Here is a 27865-nt window from a genome sequence, read left to right as displayed (position 1 = left end):
GAAACAGAAATCCTTGTAATGCCTTTGTTCACTTTCTCAGAATCCACAGCTGGAGATGACTTATATGGTTTTTATTATGTTCTCAGTAGTTGACACACTCTCGTGCCTCAAAGGATTTTTTCAAAGGAGTATGTTTCTTTGAGTATAAATAGCAGCATCCTGATCTCTCCACTGCTTGATAGACCATTGTATTCTTTCCTTCTTAGTTAAAGCAAATCAAAGGCAACGCTCAGTTGGATGGAAATTCATCCTAATACTTGTGAGAGAGGTAGTATTAAGAAAAAATAGAATAAAAATAAATGCAAAATAATCAGTGAATCTCAACTTCTGGGTTTGATTTCCTGTTCGGTAAGGGCATCAGTTTTACATCTTAATTCTGAAAACATTTCCAAGTGTGGTCTTAGTAGGGAATACTAGAGCGGTACCCATTGCTGGAAGCGATCCCTCACTGAGATTTTCCCAATTCTTTGAAGTTTTTGATGATGTTATCTGTGGAGAAGTGGAGCAGGGGTAGAAAGATATGTCACGATATGTCTTATATACATGTGTTTCCAAAGTAAGTGGGAATTACTCAGGGAAAAGTTCAGGAAAAAGAAGTTCTGATAACAGTAGAACTGCTGGTGATTGGCCGTGTCTTCAGGCCAGGTGAGGACTGTCTTTAACTCTTCCATTCCATTTTTTTTTCCATACAAAAAAAAAAATAAAAAAATAAAAATCAAGTATATGAAGTGTTTCTCTGATTTTTTTTCTTAGAAATGTCTGTCTGTTGTGAATTGCTGAGTTTTGTACTTTCTACTAAGAGCTCTTCCAAATATTCAAAAACTGTCTCTTAAGCGGCCTTTAGCAGACTAATAAGCAAACTTGTCATCCCTCCAGCATAGCAAACCCTTTAGCAGAGAGAAAAGTCGGAGATGTCAATGGAGCAGTGTCCTAATGAAGCTTAACTGATAATGTCACGAATTAAACCCTCCAATTACATGCAGGATCTCTGTGGACAGCTTCTATATGGAGCAGAACATTGCCTGAGGTGGGAGAAGCATATGGTGGTGTTATCCACATCCAGATGCTTCATTCCTGGTAAAAAGAAAAAATGTTGTGACTTTTGGAGCTTGGAAAGAACAGAGCTAGAATAGTTCTATGTTCTCAGGTTAATTTAATACATTGTGGGAGTATCAGTTTTGTCACCAGTTGAGAAATTCCAAATGTGTTTGCTGTTTAAAAATATAAATAACACCAGTATAAACTTGCTTCTTTCCTAGAAGTCTGTCTTTGTAGCTGCATCTTACATACTGCTATATACATAAAAAAAAATCTGCTAACAAAAGTACATGACATCTTATGATATACATCCTTACCTCTCGTGGTCTGTCAGTGTTGTCAAGGAAACAAACCTTTGAGAAGCTTTGATCTTCTTTTTTGGGTTCTACTGAGAGATTTCTTGTGTTGGATTTATCCAGCAACAGAAGTAGAAACAACTTGCTTGAAGATTCTCTTACTTTCAGTATGTTTGTGTCCTTGCTTTTTTTAAAACCAGGGTTTATTTTTAGCATGTGCATTTTTAGATCATAATATTGGTAAATGTACCAAAGGTTGTTGACTTTTAATCTTTTAGGTGAAGCCTGATGGAACTTTAATGACGTTGTTATATATTTTTGCTATAAAGAATGTGTTAGTTTTAGATTCCCTTTAAATAGAAGGGAAAAGAAATACAATAAAAACTTTCTTCTCTGGAGAACTTGCTTTGCTGGTATGGAACTTGTGACTTACCGTCTTGTATTCCTGTAATAGTAATCCTCCATCTTCAAGGAAGAACGCATTTCTTGGGTATTCTGAGAGTATTTGATTTGTCTTCTAGTGTGATTTTATTTTATTTTTGTTTTTTTAATTTAAACCCAGCTGTAGATTTGTCTTCTATAACTAATCTAAAATGGAATTGTATGTAGGTTGCACTGAAAGTAATGCCTCCTATTTACTTCCATGGAAACAACAACAGATAAGTACAGTAATACTATTTGATAGACCAAATTTTCGGCTATAAAATGCTGTTTTTCAGCATAGCCAGCACTATTAGCTATATTAAATATGCATTTTTGCCAGTGATGAGCAATAGCCACACTCATAAAAGTCTGCTGAAATGTACCTCCCACCCCCTCACTGTGCTCACATCACTGATTGGTCTCCATAAACATTTAGGCACTATCAATGAATGTCAATGGGTGCCATTATTTCTGCACTTGGGAATTCAGTGACACACTTTTGGAGCTCTCCATAGAAACTTCTACCTTTCTTAAGTGTTTAAATTGGCCAGTGGCTTGAAGATACCTAGTGGGAGGGAATGGCAGATAATAAAGATTGCTTATGGTTGTATGATAAATGCATACCTGTGGCATAGCACCTTGCTATATGAAGTAAGATTTCTCTAATTTATCTACGCCTGGTACCTTCTTCCAGATAATTATTTCCTCTCTTCATTAACTTTTCTCTTTCTGAACATTTTAATTAGCAGTGAGAATGTAACTTTTGCCACATGAGCAAAATCTCTTAATCAATAGAAAACTTTAGTTTGGTGCTGGAGAAATGGGGTGCTGCAGACTTGCAGTGTTGGTGACTGATTATTGCAGTTTCTAAATATGCTGTATCTGTAATTGTGCAAGGGCTGCTCAGGGAAAAATATAATTTGTAACTACAAACAGGTGAAACTATAAGGGTATCATAGTCCTACAGTTTAATTATCTCATATGCAACTAATTCAAAAAGGCCCTTTGAATGCGCCACTTGAAACTTCCTTTCTTTTAAGTATTTCTAATAGCTTTTTGTCAGTATCTGAATTTAAGGAGTGTAAATTTTTAACAATATTTTCATATCTGCAAAGTGAAATAACTGGCTAATATCAGTGCAGGTTATGAATTACTTTAGAGAGGTGTCAGTGGTACTAGGCAGCGTGCATTACGAGTTTCTACCTTTCCACTGACTTATTTCCTTGCTTTCTTTTTTGTTCACTTTCTTCCATGACTGCCAGTTTCCCTAGTCAAACTTTGATGTCTTCTTGCCTGTTCTTGGTAACATTCCATGCCTTTCACTGGCATACGTTTCCTCTTTTTCTTTTTGGAGCTTCTGCCTGCTTCCTATCCCAACACTCTCTGCTTGTGGTACCAGCTTCATCAGCTGTTAGGCTTTGGGGGTAATTACTTACAAAAGGAATCAGTTGTGCATTCAATTCATTTAACCCTTGCCATGTGCTTTTAGTAAATCTGACTGTAAGCAGGACTTGTTATTCATAGCAGCTGGCTTTCTCTCTGAGGTTACAGCTGAGAAATGCACCTTCACTGGGTGTCACTGGGTATTCAAACCTCACTTCTCCAAGTATTGTAGCACTGCTCTGGTGGAACAAGACCGTGTGCTCTCTCTCATCGAAATGGGAGTTTTTATGTACTGAGGAGGTGAGACAGCTGGTTTTCTTTGTTAAAGCTTGGCAGACGTGTTGAAGTCAACAATATACTTTATAGTGCAAAATGTTTAAACAATTTAGGAAATGAAGTCTTAATCTGCTCGTATTGAAATATTGCTAATTATGAGTGTCCTCAATGCCTGTGAAATGCTTAGCTGCTTTACAGAACTAAGAACTTTTGTCCCTGATTTAAGTGGGCTAAGAATTCTGTCTGTACTTTCTGTAGCATAGTGTTTTTCATGTTTTCTTCCCAGTTACTAGTGTTACCAGTGGCCTTGGAAATAACAAACAATGTATTTTATGTTACTGAAAAAATGAGTAGTTATTCAGAAAACATTACTTGCTAAGCCAACTGATATACGAATGGAAGACTCTTTAGAGTCCAGACTTTCAGGTGGCTGTTTTCAATATTGACTGTATATTGTCTCTTGTATTTGGATGTTACTTTAAATCAGTGTGAGCAATAAGGATTCTATAACTGCTTCTGAAGAGAGCAGGTCAGTTAGTACTGGGATGATACAGAATTTGTTAATTAATTGGGATTATTTCCTGCAGATAGAGATTTGTACTCAAGTACGGTTCTACTATTATTTGTAGAACTGTTGTAGCCACTTGTTACTATGTGCTGTTGTAGAAAAAACTGCTAATAGTGTGCATGCTTACAGTGCATCTGGCAGAACTGTGCTGTAGAGATGCTGCCATTGATCTGATGGTTAGATTTGGCTGAACTTGTCCAGAGCTGTTGTCCCTACTGTGTTATGCAGTGAATAAGGTGCAAGTATGAGACAGCTAAAACTGCTTCTTTTAGTTTGCTGTGTTTGTGATTTTTCATTTTATTGACTGTGTTCATGGTTATATTTGATTATGTTGAGATATATATGTACATAAAATGCTCTGAGGCATACGGAAGGCCTTTGGTGATTCACAGTGTTGTGTTTAAAAGCAGTATGTTGATATATGAATACAGTCTAAATAGATGTGTTTTGAAGTCGGTAGTTATCATTTAACTGTAGCTTAATTGAAAAACAAAAATAAACAACACCCTATTAAAGTTGGTCAATATCCGTTTTCTCCCTAAATAACTCATAGGTCAACAGCGTATAGATATGCAGAGCTTCAGAAGCTGGGAGTGTAGCTGCTAAACCCATAGTTATTATCTGAGTAGAACATCATTTCTTCCTCTAGTGATGGATGTTCAAAATCTGCAGGGTGTAGGTATGTCTTTGAATGTATCTATCCAGTCCTTAATTACCCTGTAGGGATCAAGAAGGCTTATGACAACTTGCCTCTTGAAGCGCTGTAAGAATGAAATTGAGATGTTTTAATACTTAGGATGAATCTTTGCTTTTAATAGAGCATAAGTGTATGAGACTTAGAAGTGATCGATGCTAATGAACATGATATATAGGGGTGAAGAGAAAATCAGACTATTTAATAAATGGCTATAGTAATTTAGCTAATCATCTCCTGGGGAGTTGTAATACATCTAGTCTTCTCCTGACATTCTGCTTTGCCTGATGGCAAGATATTGATTGCTTAAGTGTTTTTGGGCAAATATTAACTACTAGTGACCACTACTGTGACTGTGCTTGTAGGTATTTTGCATGTATTAATATGACTCTTCATGTGCTGCAATTACGCTGTGAAGTTGATGAGTAACTGCCAAATTCATGCCGTGTTATTCTTCCTCTATATTAGCAGAACAATAGAAAATGTTGTGTTTTGAAGTAATTTATAATAGTTTCTTGTCATTATATGTTATTATTCCTTGAATTTCTTGAATTACATGCAGCAAATTGCTCTGGTTTAACCGTGTCACCCCAAGTGTATCTAATACCGTGTATAAAGTAGGTAATTGCTCTGAAGTGATTTATTTTTTTCTTCCTCAGAAGGTTAGTATATGTGGTGTACAGTTGTGGGTGGGGATTTAAATGTTTTGCTGTAATTGGCTTATACTTTTGCTAAAATATGCCTGCCCTTTCATACTGTACAGTGCCTAACCATACCCTTCTAGAAAGCAATGCCCTTTGGAGAAAATCTAACATCTCTGATGGGGGCTAAATTTGCAGTAGCTTGCAGGACATGTAACATAGCAGTTGGCTTTCAGTTAACACCTGCTTTTGGCTGACCTGAATTGCTTTAGGTTTGCCACTTATTTGTCATATCAGTGTGATATAACCTGCTGCCCATTTTATTCTGTTGGCCACTTTATGTGGGAACAGAGGTGGTTCACATGAAACTTCCCAAATTTCATCAGTATTTCGGTGTTTTTACATAGTATGGATTTTTCTTGCCCCTTCTGTATTCTAAGTCTTACTTCTCCACTGTGTTTGTGTTTTGGATGAGTCTGGGTAGGTTGCTTTCCCTCTCTCTCTTTTTTCTCATACATGCTTTGAGCTCTCTTTGAAGAACTAAAGTTGTGGTTTGGTTCTTTTATTGGTGATGATCACTTTTACCAGAACTTGTATGGCAACATGGTTGTAATTCTCACAGCTGTTCATGTCCAGAGGATTTACAAACATGTTTTTTTGTCTTTGTCCATTTACAGCTTAAAGAAACAGATGTTAGGGAGGGTAGGCACCCCTTCTACAATACAGAGTTGGGAATTTGAGGTATAAGCATTGCTTTGAGTGAGTTTTGCCCCTTCCTTAGTGAGAAAAGGCAAAAATCCAGCTGGCTGCTGTTGAAGGCAGGGTAATGACCTGACGCATGAGTACCATGTTCTCTTCCTTGTTCTCCAAGTAGTTTGTTGCCAGTGCTTCTGATGGACCTTTGAAGTAGTGCACTAAATATGTATTTATGTAGGTAGGTAGCAGAATAAGCATTTTTTAGACAGTCTGTTAATGCCAGAGTTTCTTGGCATTAATCATTTTCAGAACATTTAATTACTATTATTATTGTTATTATTTTAAGAATTGTTAGGGGACACTTTTCAGTTATAGCACAAGGTTGCTAATCAAACCTTGCAGACCAGTAGGACGTTCTTAAAACCTGCTATTAATCACACTGTTACTTTGACTGATTAAAATCCTCAATTTAATTTGAGAGCAACAGAGAAAACTTAATCTATCACACTTCAGAATTCTGCCAAAATGTTTCTACATCTTTGAGCATGTTACTCATCAATCTCCTTCCCACTTGGAAGGAAGCTTTCTTTACATGTAGAAGAATGAAGGATAAAATGGCAAGGTCTCATTGCTTGACGGCCTGTTCTTTGGGGTCATTTTTTTTCCTATTTTCATGTTTTTATTGTTTCCAAGAATGTTGGTCAAGGCCAAGATCAATATTGATGCTCAAAGCCCCCTTCTGTCTTCGAAGATGATAATGGTTACGACTTTGTCATACTCTCTCTAGCAGCATAATGTCAGTGCATCTGATATTAACATCCTTGTGCTGTACATCGTATTTCATCCTTGTTATTTGATGTAATTTATCTTTTCCTAATAACCTTGGCTCAGCTGTAAACAAGATGGAAGAAGGTATACAACTGATGTGGATAGTATTCTTAGTATGCGTGATATTGTATGCCTTGTTCCTTGAGGAGTATTTTCAGTTATCACATCAGTCTTATGTCTGTGTACAATTAGGGGAGTTCAGTAATTTTTATTTTCATCTGATGGTGTGAGAATCTTCGCTTTAACCGTCTCTTCAGAGAAAACAATCAAAACTAGTGTTTTTCTGAGCTTTTGCCTGAGGGGGAGGTTCTTAACAAAGCTGAGTATTTGTTTTTGAACATGTATCACTATATTAGCAGGTAAGCAAAAGTATCCAATTTTCCTGAGCAACAAAACACTTGATTACAGGTCTAATGATAGTTTAAGAGGTGTTTTCAGATGTGCTGAAATCAAAGACTTGAAGCAGGTGAACTTAATTATCTTTGTGAATATTCACAATCACATTACGTGCTTTAAATGTCACATTTGGAAATAGTGTCTCATTGCTAGTTAATTAACAATAATTACTCAAGGTAGTACTTACATTTCTGGAATATCTTACCCACTGTGAAAAATGTGCTTTACTTCTGGAAATTTAGCAGCATAAGAAAGTTTTCATTCTTCTTATTACTGGGCTTAGCCCCTCTGTTCTTCTTATGTCTAATACTGCTGCATGAGGAGCTGGTTATCCTGTCCCCTTTGTTCTGCTGCATCTGGTCAATGTGTTTAATGCATGAACTGTAGTGTGTGATTTTTCTTTTTTTTTTTTTCTTTTTTTTTTAAGCAAGCAGTCACCTCTTAGAAGAGTACGAAGAGGGAAGTAATAGTAAAATAGACCGACAGTGTAGCAATCCACTATAAAGTGTTACAAAGGTATGTTGACGTCTCCAACTAAAGAAATATGGTTTATGATAATACCAGAAGGTTTTTTCAGTCATAGTGCTCCATGTGTCATTCTCTGTAAGAATGGCTTTTCTTGGCAAAGAACATTATACAATCCAAGGCAGCTTACTCTACAGCCAAAAAAACCCCTCCTATATCCTAGAAAATCATGTTCTAGTTCTTGGCTTCTCTCTTGCATCTTTCTTTTCTGCCTTTCTTGTAGAAATTTAATTGAAAAGTGAAGAGATTCCCTTTTAAAGTTTTCCCCTTCTGAAATAAATCTTTCTGAGAAGAAATTTTTTCCTAATTTCCAACCTGAACCTCCCCAGTTGCAACTTGAGGGCATTCCCTCTCATCTTATTGCTGTTACCTGGGAGCAGAGGCTGACTCCCACATGACCACAAGTTCCTTTCAGGTAGCTGTAGGGAGCAATAAGGTTTCCCCTGAGCTTCCTCTTCTCCAGACTGAGCAATCCCAGTTCTTTCAGCTACTCACATAAGAATTGCGCTCCAGACCCTTCACAGCTTCGTTGCCCTTCTTTAGACATGCTCTAGGGCCTTGATGTCTTTATGTGCTTAAATAGGCATTAAGTACTGATGAAAAATATGTTGAAAATTGGTCACTAATCTCCTTAAATTTTGTGAATAAGCAGAAGCATGTAATACTGCTAGAATTTTCAAGCCCAACCTGAAATATTTGCATTCACTGTTATTTTTTTAAATATTCATTCAGTAATCCTACTGTACTTGTATGGTAAATATTATGAAATACATCTCATAATGAAGTAACATTCTCCACACTTTTCATGTGCAGCAAAAAAACAAATTGTCTTTGGTGTAAGTTGTGTTTCTTGTTTGTTATTGCAGTGCAAAGGATGGAGCACTCTGGGATCTGTGATCAGGTGGTTGTGGGTGTAGCTGTACTTGTTGACTGTGTTGCTTTAGTAATGTATGTGAATGTGCAAAGCCAGCTTTGCTGACTATATGGAATTAGGCCTGCTAATCATCTACAGATGTCCTTTGGGATAAAGGCCTTGATGAGATTGTTGTCAATAGTTTTCTTTTGAGTTGATGATTTAACATGTTACTCATCAGGTGTTAGGAGGAGAGGGGTTGAGTCTTGTACAGAAGCATCATAAGGGCAGTATAAATCCTTTTGTAGTAATGAAACTGCATAGCAAGGAGGAATAATAACCACATGCCTCATCACACAAGATGGCAAATATGAGTATTGAGCCCCTTTCTGCCTAATGGATTGGTGCGGATATGTGAAGGAAAAATAACAAAAGCTAATCAGTTCTGTTTTGTGTAAAGATGCTAATAAGTAGATACTTGAATTTCTTCAAACAAACAAACAAACAAAAAAACAAAAAAAAACCACTAAAAACAAAAAAACCTAACCAACCAAAAAACCTACTGATTTCTGTTGTTGTCATGCAAATAGATTGGAGAAAAGGAGCTCCTGTAATCACTTTACTTTAAAAGAGAACAGGTTTAAAAAGTACAATGACACAGCTGATGTACATTTGTGCTAAAGTTTCTGTGGAGTAGTTGAGTCTAAGTTAACCTGAGAGAGCATAAAGCTGGTCTGGGTTTTGCCAGCAGGAGGAACGAGTCAAAAACTGTGCCGTTCTCTTCAGTGCAGACGCACGTGAATGTGAAGGCAGAAAAAGTACAGTGACATCAGAATGCTTGAGAGAGATGTGACAGTCAAGTCTATGGCATGAACGAGGCTGAAGGGGGTGGCGATACTCCTTTCAGACACATAAGGGCTCCTGGCACTCATCGGGGCCTGCAACATGCACTGGTGGGCCAGGCTGTAGTTATAGTGATGCCTGCATTGGGTGAGGAAAACTGAGTAGAGTGGTGTGTCTGGGGGGAAAGGTGAGAGTCCTGCTCTGCAGTCTCTCTACTACATCTAAATGATGGGGATGTGTCAAAGAAATACCTCATGTGCACAGTTGCATACATTAAAGAAAAAGTAAGTTCTGGAGAGAACCGTTACTATCTGTGGTGCAAACAGCTTTGAGTCAGCAGATCTTAGAGCAGGCACTCAATATCCCAGGAGCCAAATGTAAACTCTGAGAAATCAGGTCACCCATGCCTTGCAATGCTAGATATACTTCTTGTAAGTGACCAGTAAATGCAGACATCTGTTACGAAATGCCTTGGATCTCAGTGTTATTCATTTTGTAATGCTCTTCAGCTTCAAGATCTTACAGTTTGTTCTTTTACAGACTTTCTTCTGAGCAAAATCTCTCTTCAGCCATTCAGTAAAGAATTACCTGAGTAGGAATTCCTACTGTAGAGACATCCGAGTCTTGTTTTGATCTCTATAAGGAGAGCATCAGCAAGGAGTCTGGCAAGCAGCTTAGTGCTGTGCAGTCAGGATCTTTAATTTATGTAGGAAATACGTACTTCAAAGTGATACACCACTGCAAAGTGAAGGTATTTGGTGGCAATAACATTGTTCTGGGGGAGCTAAGGGACCCAGACCTGGATCCAGAGGCCTTTGTCACTTAGACAAATCAGTTGCAGGTGTATTCTTCTGTCATTTATAAATATCCGTGTTGTTTTAAGTAAGCTTTCAAGACCAATTGTCCTTTTTAGTGCTTTCTTAACTATTTACATGTCTATTAAAGTGTATAGCTGAAATCAAATATCTTAAAATCCACATCAACATGGATCTTACACCTTGATATATGTTTAACTTTTTGCAGTTCCCAGTACCTATTTTTGACTCTCAAAGGTTGTGGCTTTGCTGCCTTTCAGCTCACTTGACTTCACTTGGTACTGCATGGTTTGGGCTAAAACCGGCAGTGGAGATGATGTGGAACAGAGTTGATGTACTGGGCCTGAGGAGCTGGCATCTCAGTGCATGGATGTTTGCTGTATGACTGTGCAGCCAGAACCTCACTGACCTGCTACAAGGGCTTGCAGCTCTGGGGTTGTGCTCAGAGGGATCTCATCCCAGCAAAAATGCTTTATCCTTAACATGTCTTGAAAGGGATACAGGAAAGAATGTTTCTACTTCCAGTACAGTTTCAATGGAGGTATCTCTCCTTTTGAAGAGCAGAGGGGAAATGGGAAAACTTGCACAGTCCTAAAGTCTATCTGTCTGCCAAAATACTTCAAAAGATGTGTCCATCTATTCAGACATCTCTGCCTCCTTACATCAAGAATTTATGCTGCAAACTGTTGTAGTCTTCTGCTGCGTCTTTTAAGATGTGTGTGATATAAAGCACAAGTACATGCTTGTGCAGAAGGAAACTGTTTTTTCAAAAATCTTTTGCTGTAATTTCCCCCAAAGTTTTTAAATGAGTAGTCAGAAGTGAGGGAAAGAAAATGTTTTCGAGAGGACTTTGTTAATAATGTTTTGGCTTCAAGGAAGAAAGATAGAATTGTGAAGATCTCAGCAATGTAGAGAAAATACAGAAGAATGATGAAAATGAACATGTTCGCTTCCTCTCAGCTTTAATCTTGTAACAAAGTGTCACTAAGGAAAATGTTACAGCTGCACAATAATTGTTTTGAATGGATTTATAAGTTCTAACCAACAAATTAATTAAACTCTGGTCCATATTATCAAAAATTAAGCTAGTTTTCCATACCACTCCTTTTACTTCCATAAGATTTGGAATAAATTTTCTCAGGCGAGATGCACTGGTTCCATGTCTGAGTCTGTTCCTGCCTTCAGCCTGTGGTTATCCGTGTTGAAAACTTAACTGTTTTTAAAACTGGTCATTTTTTATTTATTCAAAGCTTAAGTATTTCTATAGCAAATGATAGGTCAAACCTTGCACAATGGGAATTGTATTTCAATAATGTGATGATACTGTAAAAGTACCATTCAGTAGGTAGTAGTAATGGCTTAAGCCTGTGATTGTTGGACCCTTGGGAACACAGATTGCTCCTAGAGAATCCATAAGAAGTGATTAAGACTAGCAAGTCACTTGACAGTTGGCTTAAGGTAGCTGCGTATTGTGTCCTTCCCAGGGGAATCTTTCAGTTCAGAAACAGATTGAAAACCACTTAGGCACTGCTTTTTATTTTTTCCATAAGTATTCAAAGGAAAGAGATGTGGTTGATTTTTGTGTGTTCTCTAATAGTATCCACTTTTAAAGTTGCATTCAGTGAGAAGTTGGCTGGTTACTGTTCTGATACTGCTGCTCTGTGGACGTCATCTGTCCCTGCAGTGTCACACCAGACGGGTGCCCTGGCTGGCATTTCTCCCATCTCTGTAGCCATTCAGCTTCTGCTTCACTGTGGCAAAGCTACATCAACTATGTGATTAGCTGTGGAAGTGCAGCCGAAATAACTCAAACTTACAGTGTTATTCTGAGGGAAACAATCTTTCTGATGTGAAGAAAGGAATCTCTAGCATCTCCAGTGCCTGAGGGTGAATAAATAATTATATATTTTATGAATATAGTAGTCATCCTGCAGTATTTTTTTTCATCTAAATGCTTGTCATGTGGAAGGAAATTTACCACTTTTACGTGAAGGTACATTTAAGCAATGCGTGTATAAAACTGCTAATTGCTTAATGATAAATTATTTGTGTTGTTAAGACTTCTTCAGTTAGAAGGGAAAGTTACAGTAAATAGAATAATACAGAGATTAAAATCCAGATATTTGATTCTACTGGGAGACTTGCCATTTAGTTTAACAACCCTCTTCTCTCAGCTTCCGTTAGTGCTAACAACTCTCGTGAGTGCCACCTTGGGTATCAGACCACTTGCAGCCTAATTCTTACATAAGCTTGTGAAGATTAACAAACTTTAAAATTGCAAATAGAAGACCCAAAGTGAGGATGATGTAGTTATTTTGACTTAGAATACCTGTTACGGTGAGAATTGGTAGTTAGCTGGTCTGATTTTAGATGGCGGATTTTTTTGTGCTCCCCTGTTTAAAATAATGGTAGGACTTGTAATGAAGTTGTTTTGCTGTTTAAACTTAACATTATAATGGTGTTTTAATGGCATCTTAATAGCATCTCTGAGGACCTGCATCAAAATAGATTTACCTTCTCATAATTGCATTCCATAATGGACTGTAGCAATACATGTTATGGTCTCCTTAATTTTTTTTCATTGGTTTCCTAAATATAAGAAATGCCCTTATGTTGTCACTCTGTCAAATAAAAGAAGTGTTAGATTATGATGTTGTTGTATATAGCTTATCTTCCATACTTAAATGTTTTGTGTCCAAGCAATAATAAAGTAGTCTGAGCAATAGTAAGTTGTACCTTGTTTTCATGAAAGCTTATCTATATTACTTAATAATATTTACACATGCATTAAATTGATTTGGCTTCCAGTTAAGAAGAAAAACATTTCTGATGACGCGGTTTTTATTTCTTGTTCATGTGTGACTCTGAAAATAAGTGATGTGAAGGAGATTTATTTCATATCCAGTGGTTGTTTTGTTCTGTGAGAGCAGTCTGAAGGAAAGTGCCTATTCAGCTTTGTTATTTTTGTGAAGCCCCAGGTGTTGCATGGAAATAGTTTGTTAAACTGAAGTCATGACAGATTTAGCAGTCACATCTCCAGTTATGCTGTAATAAATATAAAATTGTGCTATGGGTTGCTATGTCATGAAAGCACTCACATATAGCTGGCATTTTGTAATTCTGGTACTACTAACTTTGTTGCCAAATAAATGACCTGGAAGGCCAAGTTGTCATCCTGAGCTTGTTCGTACCTTGACAGTTTTATTTGGGTTTCCATCTTTACTGTGTGAAGCCTATTACTTTTGAGCAAACAAACGCTATTAAAAAGATAATAGTAATGAAAAAAAGCTGGAGTAGTTTCTCTAGAGCAGTGGTCATGGCACCAAGCCTGCCAGAGGTCAAGAAGCATGTAGACAACTCTCTCAGACACAGGATTTGATTTTCAGGTAGTCCGGTTTGGAGCCAAGAGTTGGACTCGATTTTCTTTGTGGGTATCTTCCAGTTTGGGATATTCTATGATTCTAATTCTGTTTGGAAAGTTCAATTTAAGTAGTGTTTTGCCACTTCTTTTAAAAATTATTATTTTTACTTTAGTCAAGAGTTTAAATATGGTATTTCTGTTCCTGTCTTTCACATCAGAACATCTGTATGTGTGTTATTTGTGCTTTGCAGCTTTTCACCCAGACTAGAAATGTGTGTGTTACCAAAAAAACCCTCAAGTGAAGGACTGCCTATGAAAAGGCTGTAAGGAGTTGGTGAGCTTTGTTCAAAAACTTCATATGATTGAAAAAGAACGTTGCAGACTACCAAACAGAAGTAATGTCTTATCCTGGCTCCTCATCTTATCTGTTTTTCTGTAGTTCCGGGAGCAAATTATGTCCAAAAAATAGGAATTCACTCATGGCAGTGCTCTATTTACTTCTTTCTTTACTTTTCAATTTAAAAACCAAAGGGATTGAACAAGTTGTTATTTTCAGGTTAAATTAGTTCATCCTGACAAAAATACAGTAAATACCTTTATACTCCAGTTTTTGGTACGGTGAAAATCTAAAAATTAATTTGCAATTTAAAGTAAATATCTATGTATTCATATCAATCTTATTCAGTCCTTTTACCATTTATATATATATACATATGTATTTCCTTTACATCTCTCTTATGAGCTCTGTTTGCCAGTTATGACTTGGAAAGATTCCCATTCCCATGGAAGCTGTATTAATTATGCCCTAGTGGCAAAACATCAGCCAGTTTATGTATTTTAAAGCAATTTGTGTTTTCAATTGGTTGGTCGGGTTTTCCTTTTGCTGAAGATTATTTGTGGCAGCATGGAATCAGTAAGTGTATTTCCAAGAGTAGATGATCAACAAACAAGCTCTGGTTGAGTGTAATAGCTATTATTAAGGCTTTACCAAGAGCATTCCCATATTGTATGTGGTCAGACTCACAGCAGTTTGGGGTTTTGGTTGTGAGTTTTTAATTTAACTTTATTTCTTATATAGAATTCTACTTAATTCATTTGTCTGTTCCCATTTCCAGCTGACAGTGTAAATCTCTTGATCCAAAAGCTTCACAGAAATATAAAATTGCTCAGGTTGGAAAAGACCTTGTGCTTATAAGTGTCCATAAAGTGTAGTTTAGGCATTTAAAGGTTTCTAGGAACCTCTGGGTTCATAGAATCACTGAAACATTTAAGTTTGAAGAAGCCTTTAAAGGTCATCTAGTCCAACTCCTTGCAGTAAACAGGGATACCTACAGCTTGGTTAGTCTGCTCAAAGCTTCATCCAGCTTGACCTTGAGCATCTCCATGGACAGGGTATCTACCACCTCTCTGGGTAACCTGTGCCAGTGGCTCACCACCCTTACTGTAAAAAAACAAACAAACAAAAAACCTGACTAAATCTCCCCTCTTTTAGTTTGAAACCATTTCCTCTTGTCCTATCAAAACAGATCCTTCTTACTTCAAGTATGAATAATTTTTATATCAATAGTGGCACTGTTCATCCATGTTATTGAGCTCTATGAGAGATGCGGAGAGTACCCCTTAGTCTAGTCAGTGATGAGTAAATTTTGGGTAGTTTCTCAGATTACTTGAATTTAAACAAACTGAAAGACAGTTGTAACAAATACACCAAATTCAGTAAAATTTGCATCAGTCACTTTGAGGTCTTGTGGCCATTCTGGTCTGTTAGGAGATGAGCCTCTAGACCACAATATCCATGTCATTTGTGTTTTTCCTATCTCTTTGCTGGGTTGCCTGAGATCTGTAATCACATCCATGGTGCCCTGAAGGGTGGCCAGAGCTTCAGGAAAGGTGCTGCTAGTTGGTGGGTTGGCTGGATAATTTCTGGAAGTTTTTAAATGTATCACTGTTCAGTTGAAATTATTGTTGAATTCCTGGTAATTGTTTTGAGCAATAAATCATGGTTTTATGTGATTGGCAAAATCAATTTTCATACCACTGTCTGGTTTCTATTAGTACTGCTAACCAAGTTAGCAGTATAGTACTGGTATGAGGTATGATAGTCGCTGTATGCTTCTGTCAGAATGAAATCCTCAACAGCAAAAGACCTATATTAATATTTAACATATTGTTCTCTTGTAAGGAGAACACTTTCCACCTCATTGGTTTAACAAATGTACTTTAAGCACTTTAATGTTATCTTTTTGTTGAAAAATGAAGTGAGACCTAGCTGCCTTGGCTAATTTGTTATATTTTGCTACTTTTCATTCTTCTCCTTTCTACCATAGTGAGAGTACCTCAGTAATAAAACTTCCAAATGTAAACTCTTAATCGGATATTAAAAAAATAATTGTCGGCATTTCTTTGAGTCACTGGTGCTACTACTTTGGATTGATAAAGTAATAGTGTTTTGAAATACATCAGCTCCAAAAAGGAAGCTAGTGGAATTTACTAAGTGCTTGTTCAAGTGACAGTGTTGATATGTATCTTTTACACCATGTCTAGATTAGGAAAATGGGTGTCATTTAAAATATGTTCCCTAGCACACTTTTAAACATTCTTGGAGTAAGTGTTCATAACATTTGAAAATGTGCTAGCTTTTCTCTAGCTTTACAGAATTCTGCTGAAAAGCTATTTTAAGGGACATTTACCTTTCACATGAAGCTAGTATACCCTCAAATCATATTCTGTATAGCCATCTCAACAGGTATTTGCATTTTACTTAATAAACATTAAGCCTGACATGGGCTCTTGGTTTTTCCAGACCTTTGGCTCATTGTTGCATAGGACTGCTTCTTAAACGCTACCACTGTAGTTAGTTAATGTATGTGGGAATTATTTTTAACATTCATGAAGTAGAAGCCGTTGATTGAGGAAGTTCATAATTAAGGTAGAATGGCACAGTGTGGTTAAGTTAAGGGGAAAGTAGTTCTGTTATTTCAATATGAATGCTCTGCTGAAATTAGCTTGAATTAATGCATTAAGAGTTTAATTTTGTTGTGCATGGTCCTGAAATTAATTTGTTGTTTAGTATTCTTGTCTCTGCTGAAATAATTTTATATATGCAAATTTAAAATGTGTACAGCTAACTGCCTGATACTTCTAGCCTCTAATTTATCACAACTAAATCATTGTTCTTGATTTCATTGTGCAGTTGACGGTCTGAGTAGATGCAACTCATCCTTTCTCAGACTAAGGTGGCTGTATTTTATTTTCTCCAACTCAGTTCACTTGGAGGTTAGCATAATATAGACAATCACAGAAAACCAATGAAAGAGATGCATTCAATTCCTAATTAATCAATTGTGTTAGATTAGTTCTCACAGCTTTTCTTACTTGTGATGCTGTGGCTTAGGAATTGAAGCCTATATCCAGTTGATGACAAAAACCTTTATCCTGTATCCTAGCTGATAGTACAGCACACCCCTGAGCATTCTTCTCTGCCTGCTATTTAGTTGAGTATCAAATGTTTACCCTCTCATCCTGTCATTTGTGATTTGCCACGAGAATTTTTATTAACTTCAACCCAAAGTACTTTATTTTCAAGGGCTGCTTTCCTGAAAGCTTTCAGACAGAAAATAGGACCCAGAAACATATAATCTGCAATAAATCTCTTCTATTATATTGTTTTGTTTATACAATTTGTGGTCTTTTGATCTTGAAGGTGAGAGAAGGTCTAAAATGCTGGTTGCAGAATTGTCACAGTGTTCCCAAATGATGCAGAAAAGCGAGCAGCTTCTGATGCTTTTATTTCCAAATATGATGGAGAATGTGAAAAAAGTAATTGAATTAGAAAATCCCTCAGTGGTTTTTTTTGTTTTTTGTTTTTTTGTTTTTTCTAACAATATCACTGGTACAGTTTTGTCCCTTTTGTCCATACCTCACCATTTTGGCCTTGTATATTAAACCTATCCGATGATCAACATACTTTCTATAACAGAATAGGAAATGAAATGAAAGCAGTCAATGGAGAAAGGAATGGAAGGGCAATGTTATAAATAGTGAATTGCAAAAGAGCAAGAACTAATACTGAAAAATGAATGAGCTTGACATGTAAAAGCCAATTTTAACAAAACTGGAAAAAAAAATGCTTTTGAAGCATTCATGATACCTTAATGCCAGAAATGCGCTGAAGAAAATATTTGACAATAATTAGCTGACTTTAAATCTTTGAGTCTTAGCCTGTTTCTCTTTCAAATTTTGGAGAGTTCTTTTGTAATCATAGATATGGAGAAATTAAAACAGTGATTCCTGCTTTTTACTCATGGCAATCATATATTTTAATGTTTTGGGGATTCTTTGCAAAGGGGAAGGATGGATGGTTAGTGTTTATAATGTAAAATGTTGCTTGAATATGTGGGAGAAGGTTTTCAGAATAGTGAGCTGAAATTTCTTCTCACAGAGCTAAGATTATTTCTCCTTATTTCTAGGGGACTCTTGTCATGTGTCCTTTCGTCATGACTTGAAAAAAAAATTGTTGCTGAATCCTGGTGGCTATTTTGTAACCTTTTAAATTACCATGCTCTGCACTGGTTAGATGGTATTTGTTTCTTATTTACAATGGTAATTTAGAGAATGTGATTCCAGATTCAGGCATCGTGTTGGGTGTTTGCAGCTCTGCAGGGTACATGAATGCAAGTCTTTCAGATTTTCATTTTAGTCTTGTTGTTCTATCCTGGCTTGAGCCAGCATATAAATAAAGATAGCAAGTCTAGAAAAACTTACACATAAATTATTCCTTTAACTACTTAACTATCTTTAAGGCAGTTGGAAGAAAAGCCCTAAAGTACTTTTCATCCTGGACAATCTGTTAATCTGACATTTGAGCGTTTGGCAGAGAGAAGTGATCTTGCATAGGTAAGATTCATCCCTTTGCAGCAGTCTCCCTTCTTTTTTAATGTGTGTGGCTGCCCATAAAGAATAAGCACCATCTATAGAGCTGGCAATTATCTGAAGCATTTGATGGAGTATGTAGAGTTCTCCTGTTAGTAAAGCCTCTTCCCATTTTTTTTTTTCTTTGCTTTTGATAAAGCAGTGGAAAAATCATACACAGAAATGAAGAACTACTTAAGAATGCAAATATGATGTCTACCTTGTGATGATCCTTTGATGGAATTTGGTAATCACATGCAGTAGGTTCTCTATTTGTGGTCATAGTACAGTTAACATACCTATTGCTTCTAAGCACAGAAGAGTCTTCATTGCATTGGATACATTTATTACAGTTAAGCATTCATAGTTCTCACTTTTTGGTAACTTCTTGTGTGTTTGGAATGTGCAAAGCTTGTTCTTTAATTGCTTTGTTTTCAGTGCTGCACACACTTTTGTATCTTGATTTTCAATGGCTCACCTTTATATGACATTTTGTGGGCATGACTGTGTCCCTTAAGTGATTCCTGAGGAGCTAACTGTAAATATCAAATACCACTTCTTGCAAATAGCAAGTAGAGCTTCCCTTGTCCTGGGAAAATGAACACGGAAACCTAAAAATTGAAATTATTCTCTGCAGATGCAATGGGGCATACACTAGTGTATTAAAGTTAGACTGAGGTATGTTCACCAGACAAAAGATATGAAAAATTCCTTCAGGAAGGCCCCATCTGCTATTGCTAGGGATGGGGGCAGCCACTGTGTGCAGATAACACAAGGACACACATGAGGGCAATTGAGAGGACATGTGAAAGGCAATCATAGAATCATCATAGAACATCTTGGATTGGAAGGTATCTAAAAGCTCATCCAACTCCAACCCACTGCCATGGGCTGGTTGCTACCCACCAGCTCAGGCTGCCCAGGGACCCATCCAACCTGGCCTTAAGTGCCTTCAGGGATGTGGCATCCACAGCTCTCTGGGCAGCAGTTCCAGGTCCTCACCACTCTCTCACTGATAAATTTCCCCCCAGATGTTTAATCTAAACAATTTCCCCTTGTCTTATCACTATCTACCCATGGAAAAAGTAGTTTTTTCTCATATTTATCAGCTCTTGTTAAGTACTGAAAGACGACTATGAGGTCTCCTCAGAATCTACTCCAGACTGAACAATCCCAGCTCCGTCAGCCTGTCTTCGTAGGAAGGATACTCCAATCCTCTGAAAATCTTCATGTCTTCCTTTGAACCCACTCTAGCAGTTCCATGTCTATCTTATGCTGGGGTCTTGATGCAGCACTCCAGATGGGAACTAACAAGGACAGAGCAGAGGAGGACAATCATCTCCCATTTGGAGGCAAGGAGCAGAGAAATAAGAAGAGAGGAACAATGGATCAAAAGGAGAGGCAATCTTTGATCCCAGGCACATGCAATGCCTATGATCCTGGTGGAACCTGGAAGGGACCAATGTAATGTAATGCTTTAAAAAAGAGAAGCTAGGATGAAAGTTAGGAGACGACTGTAGCCTGAAGGAGGAATCCTGTTTGGCAAAGTGCTCGCTCAGTGTGTGAATCAGTGATTAGAAGTTTGTTAGTTGATGGGTAAATGGAGTGAACACCCTCAGTCTAGTCTGCCCTGTCCATGTTGCTGTAATGCAAGAAGGATCTGACAGAAAATATACTTGAAGGGAGAAATATGATATTGAGTGACTTTCCCCTAGTATGTGGTTGTCTCATCCATATGAGTTAATCAGTTCTTTTTCACAAAATGGAGAGAAATGTGCAGCTTTAAGGCTGTGCTTTTCCCATTTATACAGTGTTTGTATTTTGTTCTTTTTTCCCAATCAGGCTAGTGCTAAGAACTTGCTTTATTCATCCTTCTTGTGAAAATTGAGTTTTCATACTTAATCAGGGAAACCTGTCAGAAAAATATCTGAGGCATGTAACACCTGTTTTTCCTTTCATCCGGATTCATTCATTAGCTTCATCATATTAAAATCCCTCCAAGACACAATTAACCCTTTTTAATACTGTGAAGCTTGAAATGATCATTAAAACTCATTAAAGCAGAGAAACTTGCTTTCAAAAGCAGCTTAATACTACATTTTCCTGATTTCTTTACTTTTTTGGGGCATGGTTATCACAGTTACAGTCTTAACTGACTATTCAAGTAATATTGCTTGATTGCTTGATGTTGCAGAACTACAGTCTGTGCTAGAAGATTCTTTGATGAAATAATTCTGTATAATGTAACATTCCCTTCTGAGTATAATAATGGTTTTGCCTTTTTTTTTGTCCAGTGTAAAGAAAAACAGAATTCAAAATAAAAATGCATGACCAGAAGTCTTGATTTCTCCTTTCTCGCATATGTTTTCCTGTGAACTGTGAATTGTGTTGATGCTATTAGATACATACCTATTTTCCCTTCATTTACTGAATTGTTATCGTTTTAACATATTTTAAAAGGCACAGACATGTAGTCAGTTGTCATTCAGTACTAACTTGTGTAGACATAACTAAATGTAGAAATTGGTCTCACTTATTGAAAAGGTCCCTTCTTTAATATTCTGCAAATTGCCTACTATGTTCCCAGTATTATATAAACAATCTTAAAATTTAGCTAATTAGATTAGACAGAATTCAGAGTAACCTTCAAAGCTCATAAGCAGTGTTATTTAAAATATGCTAGTTTTTGGAGGGTGGAAATGACTAACCACCTAGACAAGTATAGTGAAGTAAAATGGTGACTTCAAAGCAATAAACTGCCTTGGGTTCTACTTTCTGACTGATACTGTAATAAACCTGTCATGAAGTGTAGTACCAAAGCATTGACTTATTTGTACTACTAATATTAGAAGAAATAAAATTGAGGATTTACCAGTATGGTTGTAGCAGCTGGTATATATTTCATTAGACAGTTCAAATAACAGCTGTTATGAAATGATCGTGAGATATTTTATGACTGACCTTTTACTGAAGTGCAATATTCATCAAGATAATTGGATATTTAGCCTTTTTCCCACAAAAGCAAGCATGCCAAATTTTTACATGGGTCATTTGTTGCTAAACATGAAAATTTTGCTAAAAATTATGACAAAAGAATATGGCAAAAAGGATGAACTCTTGATTATTGCAAAACACATTTAGTAATTGAAATTATAATTACGTCTAGTAGCTCTGTATTCTAAAATGTCTTAGTTGGAAACAATTTATGTTTAAAAATTCCTCTTAAAGTATGAATTGAGCTATTTGTATTCTTCAAATGTTAGTTGTTACATAAAAATAAACAGATAACTACTAGAATTGGATTTTCAGAAGTGCTGAGCGTTGATCTAATTTGGTCCAAAATAAACTGAGAAATGAGGGCTTAGACCTGTTCTTTATATCTGTAAGGTAATCTTATCTGACTTCTCAGCGAAGTTAAGGAGAAATTCTACTTAAGGCTACAAACTGCAAGACTGGGAAATATGATTATAGCCTATCTGTAGGCAGATGTGGAAGCTGCAATCCACTAGAAAGGTCTGTTAAAAGTAAAAAACTTCAAAGAAAAAATGATTTAAGGACAAACGGTATTTAGATGTATTCATGCACAGAAGAGCAGAAATATAGATGGAATAGTATAACACAAAATGCTACTGAGAGCAGTAGAGATGTTTCAAGAAATAATGTAAGTCATGAAAATGCATTACATATTCATGCCTTGTTAATAAAATGCCTTAATTCTAATCAACCGTGCAATTATTTCAAACAGATATTTACAGCTTAACCGATATGCATTTGGAATGCAAAGCTTTCTTAGTCAGAAAATGATTTGCTCTAACTAGTTATCAGTACATTGAAAAAATTATTCTGTTTAATGATTAAAGCTGCCCTTTTTTTTTAAGGTATGGGACGCTGTAGACACAGGTGGCTGTTTGAGGACATTTTCCTGTCATTCCTGTGCTGTCCGAGCTGCCCAGTGGTCATCCTGTGGAAGAAGGATCCTCAGTGGTGGCTTTGATTCAATGCTGCACCTAACAGATGTGGAGACAGGTAAAGGCCCCGTACTGGTACACTTAAGCAGTATTAAGCCTTTAATGCAGATAAATTTCGATATTGTGAGCATTGCTCTTTCTTTTGAAAATGTGTAGAATCTATAGATCAAGGTTAGAATTCTTGAAATATCCTTCATTAAAAAGTTTCTCACAATTAAGGGTAGCATGAAATTCTTAAGAAGAACCAGAATGTCTCTAACCTCATGAGCACGTGCAATTTCTGTTGTTAGATACTGCAGTACTAGGCAGAATGACACCTGAGTATTTTTTTATGCTGTCACAGTCTTTCATTAAAGTCTTTGCAGAACCCCTTAAGATTGACTTCTGCATGTAGTATAGAAACAAATTCTGATGTGAAATTTGAGATTGAAACTGCATTGTGAATTTGACTGTGAGTTTGAACATTGTGAACTCAACAATTAATTTTCAATTAATGGTCTGTCTCCTCACATTTCCTTCACAAGCCAAACAGATTCTGTCAGCATTACTCCTCCTTTATCTATGTTTTCAGCATTCATGTGTTCTTTGGGGCCAGTCATAACAGGACATCTGTATGTGTATAAAGGTGGGATTAGGCCTCAAATGGTTGAAGAGATGCAATTTTTTTTATTTTTCCTTCTTAATTTGTTTCTAAATATTTACCTCTGCAAACGTACCATGTTTTTTGTGTGAAACTGCAAAAGAAATTCATACAAAAACAACAAGAAACTTTTGTTTAAGAGAGTTTTATCTTATATAAAATTAAGAAGGAATTTTTATGGAAGTATCCAGAGAATTGAATAAACTGAGAATACTGGGAAAGTGATTAAGGAAATTTGTGAATATTGTTCACATCAAGGTCAGGTTCTCTTCTGTGCTCTAGGAATTTATTGTTTTCCATACTTGTCACACAAAGAAGTATTTAAATTCAGTGATGGCTACTTGATACTTTAAAACATGCGGCATAATATTGAATATTGTATGTCTGATGTAGTAGTGTTACATGAAGCACCTCTCCTATGAGGAAATGTTGAAGGAGCTGGACTTGTTTAGCTTGGAGAAGAGAAAGCTCTGGGGAGACCTCACTGTGGCCTGCCAGTACTTGAAGGGACCATATAAACAGGAGGGGGAATGGCTGTTTGCTAGGGTGGGATAGTGGTAGGACAATGGGGAATGGTCTTAAACTGAGACAGAGGAGGTTTAGGTTAGATATTAGGAGGAAATTTTTCACACAGTGAATGGTGATGCACTGGAACAGGTTGCCCGAGGAGGTTGTGGATGCCCCATCCCTGGAGGCATTCAAGACCTGGATGTGGCTCTGGGCAGCCTGGTCTGGTTGTTGGTGACCCTGCACATAGCAGGAGGGTTGAAACTAGGTGATCATTGTGGTCCCTTTCAACCCAGGCCATTCTATGATTCTATGAATATACCAAGTCATTTATTTTATAAGACTTTTTTGTTTTCAGACTTCATTGTGGTGGTCTTCTTGTTTCTAGTCTCATATATAACTGAAATTTACTGACGTATGTGGATTTAACTTTTGACATGAGTGCTTATAAATCTAAAACAGAATGGCTTCTGTCACTGAGGGGATTTATAGTGACAGAACACATTTTATGTGCCTGGGCCATTTGGAAGGACTGCCAGGGCGAAGACTTGTTTCCTAAAGTTAAAGAAAAAATTCTAAAGGTATATAATTGTAATGATTTATTTTAATTTTGAAAATTGCTTGTGTAACTGTCCAGGAACGGAATTATAGTTTTTGACTCTAGTGCTTCATTAGAAATACCTTCTTTCTAGTGTTTTTGAGGTGTTGAAAACAGTAGAAAGTTATATTTACATGAGTTTCAAAACAGATAAGCTTGTAAATGGCTCTTTCCTTACTGACCTCTAAGCTATTTTTTACTGCATGAGTAATTTCTGTGTTCAAAGGCAAAATGAGTTATCAGAGTCAGGGTGTTCATTATTGCCTTATTTTATGAATACAGGGTTTCTTCTGTCAACTGCACTCGTACTGTTGGTATTTCGAACTGACTTTCAGTGATATTCGCCTGACTTGGAAACTAAGAGTAAGGGATAAGAATTTTATTCAGATTTCACACACATCCAGGCCATTTCCTTCTCTCTTGTAAAGTTATTCTTTTTCATAATTTCAGTCAATTCTTTCCAAAGAAACTGGGCAAGCAGCTTGCCTCTGGAATTCAAATCAATTTGATATAAAAAGACTCATTTCCATTTGAAAAACTCTAAGGCTGCTATAAGATTTTGATTTACATTAGTTCACTGAATCATTCATTCCTCCTTGCTGTTCATTTGTACTGAAATGATTTCTTCTTTGATTAACTTCAGATACATGACAGAACTGTTTCTTCACAGAGGACTTTTATATGCTTTTTTGGACATCATTGTTAATTACTTTCCATAGCTAGACTGAACTAACTAGCAGCAGGCTTAAATGCAGTAAAAGCATACTGATGGGATTTTATGAATAATGCTGTCTTTGAGGCTCTATGCATATTGTTCTGTCTCAACATTTTTTTCTAGTCATGTTTGCTGTGTTTTAATCTTTCTTATCTTAGTTTTCAGTACATTTTCTTTTTCTATATTACATATATGTTATAAAAATTGCTACATCTTCATCATTACAAGAAACCTGACAGCCTTTAAAGAATGACTTTTAAAGGTTTTTTCTTTCTTTTCCTTTTTTTTTTCTTTTTGGAAGGAAGCATTTTGAGTTATTTTTCTCTGGCTTATTAACTGAAAATTGTGGCTTAGCATTTTGTTTGTTCTAAGTCTAATGACAGCCAGTTAGAAGGCTTTTCAAAAGAAAGTGCCCTCATAGTGAAAATAGTGACAGGCTCTTCCCTGAAAGGATGGGAGATGAAGAACAAGCATAGGAATACAGCAAACTTTGTCTCAAATCAAGGGTCATCAAACACTAAAACAGGAGTTCTGGAGAGAGGCCATGAAGTCTCCGTACTTTGGAACGGAGATCTACCTGCCACAGCAAGGTCTGATTTTGAGTAGGGTAACCACCTGAGTAAGATAACCCCTTAAAGTCTAGCTTGCTTGATTCATAGATTCATGGAATCTTTTGTGCAGGAATGGATCCTTAGACATCATCTAGCCCAACTCCCCTGCAATGAATGCCTACAGCTAAGAGCCCCTTCCAGCCTGAGCTTGAATGTCTCCAAGGGTGGGGCATCCACAACCTCTCCGGGCTTCCATAGTCTATTGTGCTACAGTAGTGCTGTAATTCAAGTTTGGTGGTGGTATGAGGAAGAACAAGGAACAGAGAGAATTCAAGTGATGAGGTACAGTGTTAACTTGCCCTGGTTTAGTGAATTTGAACACAGATGTTGTTCAGATCTTCTAAAGGCATTTTTAATAGATCATCGTTTATTAAAATAACAGGTAATTCATTATCCTAACACCTGGATATCTGGCTATGACTCTCCACACATATGGTTTTCGTGAAAACAGTTGTTTCTATTCTGCAGAGTATAGGTCTGATCCAAAGTAAGCATAAAATATTTAAGGAACTCAGTTATTCATGTGAACAGTTCTTTGGCTGCAGTTAGCATGGGGCAAGGTCAGAGCTGCAGTATGGCGGTTCATACGTATTATGTAAATCCAAAAAACGACTTGCCTGCGAAGAGTAATGACCGATATTTTTAATTGCCCTATTTCGTTTTTGTTTTTCATTATAAAAATAAACTTTTTGAAAGGTTTCAGAAATGCGAGACTGGTACTGCAGCGTGTGAACCAACAGGACTCCTTGGTTGTATATGTATGCACTGCATTCATATTCCTGTTCTACTAGTGACAATTCTGATAGTGGGCTGGTGTTGTTGTAGTTGATATATATATATATATATTTTTTAACCAAATAGCAAGTAATATTCTGACAGAGCACTGGGCATTTTATTCTAATAAAATTTATTTTTAGGCAATTCAAGATCAGACACGTTTTGCGTTTGCCTTCTGTTACATCCAAAAGAAGTGCAAATTCTCTACCAATTTTAGAAGGGGAGTTATATTTTTAAAAGTTATTTATAACTTTTATTCTTGGAATATTTTATTCATCAGTGGATTTTTCATTAGCCACAAATGAAATGGTGCTAACGCTAATAGCATAGGCAGAACAGTGGCTGGATTAATATTATCTGCATATTATAGATACTTTTCATTCTTTAATGTTATGAGAGAGGGAATGTTCCAAGAAATTTTGGCCCTTTTCCCAAGTTGCCAAATGCTACAATTGTATTTCTCATCATGTACTGAGCTTGATCTCAAATGTCTCATGCTCAGAGTTCCAGTGGGGAATTTAAATCATTTTGAAAGATTTCACATTGCCACAGGCAGGGCACTGAAATGCAGGCGTTGATTTGGAAAGGAATTTCATATTTTTATGGTCACTTTACATCTGTGTTATTGTTGTTTTTTAAACTTATTTTAAATTGCATTGAGAGATATTATTGAAATATTTTTGTACCTCCACAAGGATGGCCCACATTTTCTGTTCTATTTTCTTTTCTATACAAGTCTGTTAGCCTTATAGTTATAACCTGATTATCGCTAATGTAATTCAGTTTGCTCAGATACAAATTTTATTGTTCATATAGAATCATCACCTTGGGAGTGCTGTGACTTTCTCTTCTTGTTCTACCTTTCTTTCCTACTACTGTATAGGTAGTGCTGGGCATGAATAGCATGATAGTACCAGCATGAGTGTTTCATATGATATTCACAAAAAAGAACAGTTAACTGACATTTTTATTTTAATCTTTTGAATGCGCATGGATATCTTTGAGAGGTCACAACAATCCAAGCAAAAATCCAGCAGTTTGGGTAATATGTTGAACAGACATTAATGATCATCCTCCAGCTGGGAGGAAGCACTCTGTCAGTTTTTATATGCAGATTTTGTAAATTCATATTAAGAAGAGGGAGAGGTTATTTTTGAAATGTTTCCAAGCGCAGAAGGTAAAAAGATTTAATAGTCGAAGTACTAAAAATTTATGACTATTTAGGGGAAAAACAAATAGGAAATACATGTAATTGGTGTAACTTTACTCCTTGGAGAATTAACTAAACAATTTGTAAGCACAGCAAGATAAGCGGGACAAGTAACAGCCAACATCAATTTGTTAAGAATGAATCATGTCTGATCAATCTAATTTTCTTCTCACTGTTGCACATGAGAGAGAGATTGTCACTGCAATAAGATTATTATTATTTTTTTAAATACTGCCTCATTTCTTTTTGTAAACTCAGTAGGGAAATCTAATCTACTTTGCAAGATTACCCT

At 36.5% G+C, this 27865-nt stretch overlaps 1 protein-coding gene across 2 annotated transcripts in view; it reads left to right on the top strand.

Annotated features, from left to right (window-relative positions):
* WDR25 (WD repeat domain 25) overlaps positions 1-27865 on the top strand; it is a 57086-nt gene that overhangs the window by 10216 nt on the left and 19005 nt on the right. For both annotated transcript variants that reach the window (XM_072338261.1, XM_072338259.1), the window contains one exon: positions 22426-22573. In XM_072338261.1, the coding sequence (XP_072194362.1) occupies positions 22426-22573 (148 nt within the window). The remainder of the gene's footprint in view (positions 1-22425; positions 22574-27865) is intronic.

The sequence above is a fragment of the Excalfactoria chinensis genome, chromosome 5, assembly GCF_039878825.1.
Source record: "Excalfactoria chinensis isolate bCotChi1 chromosome 5, bCotChi1.hap2, whole genome shotgun sequence".
NCBI lineage: Eukaryota > Metazoa > Chordata > Aves > Galliformes > Phasianidae > Excalfactoria > Excalfactoria chinensis.
The sequence above is the reverse complement of the archived record's forward strand: the minus strand, read 5'-3'. Positions and strand labels throughout refer to the sequence as shown.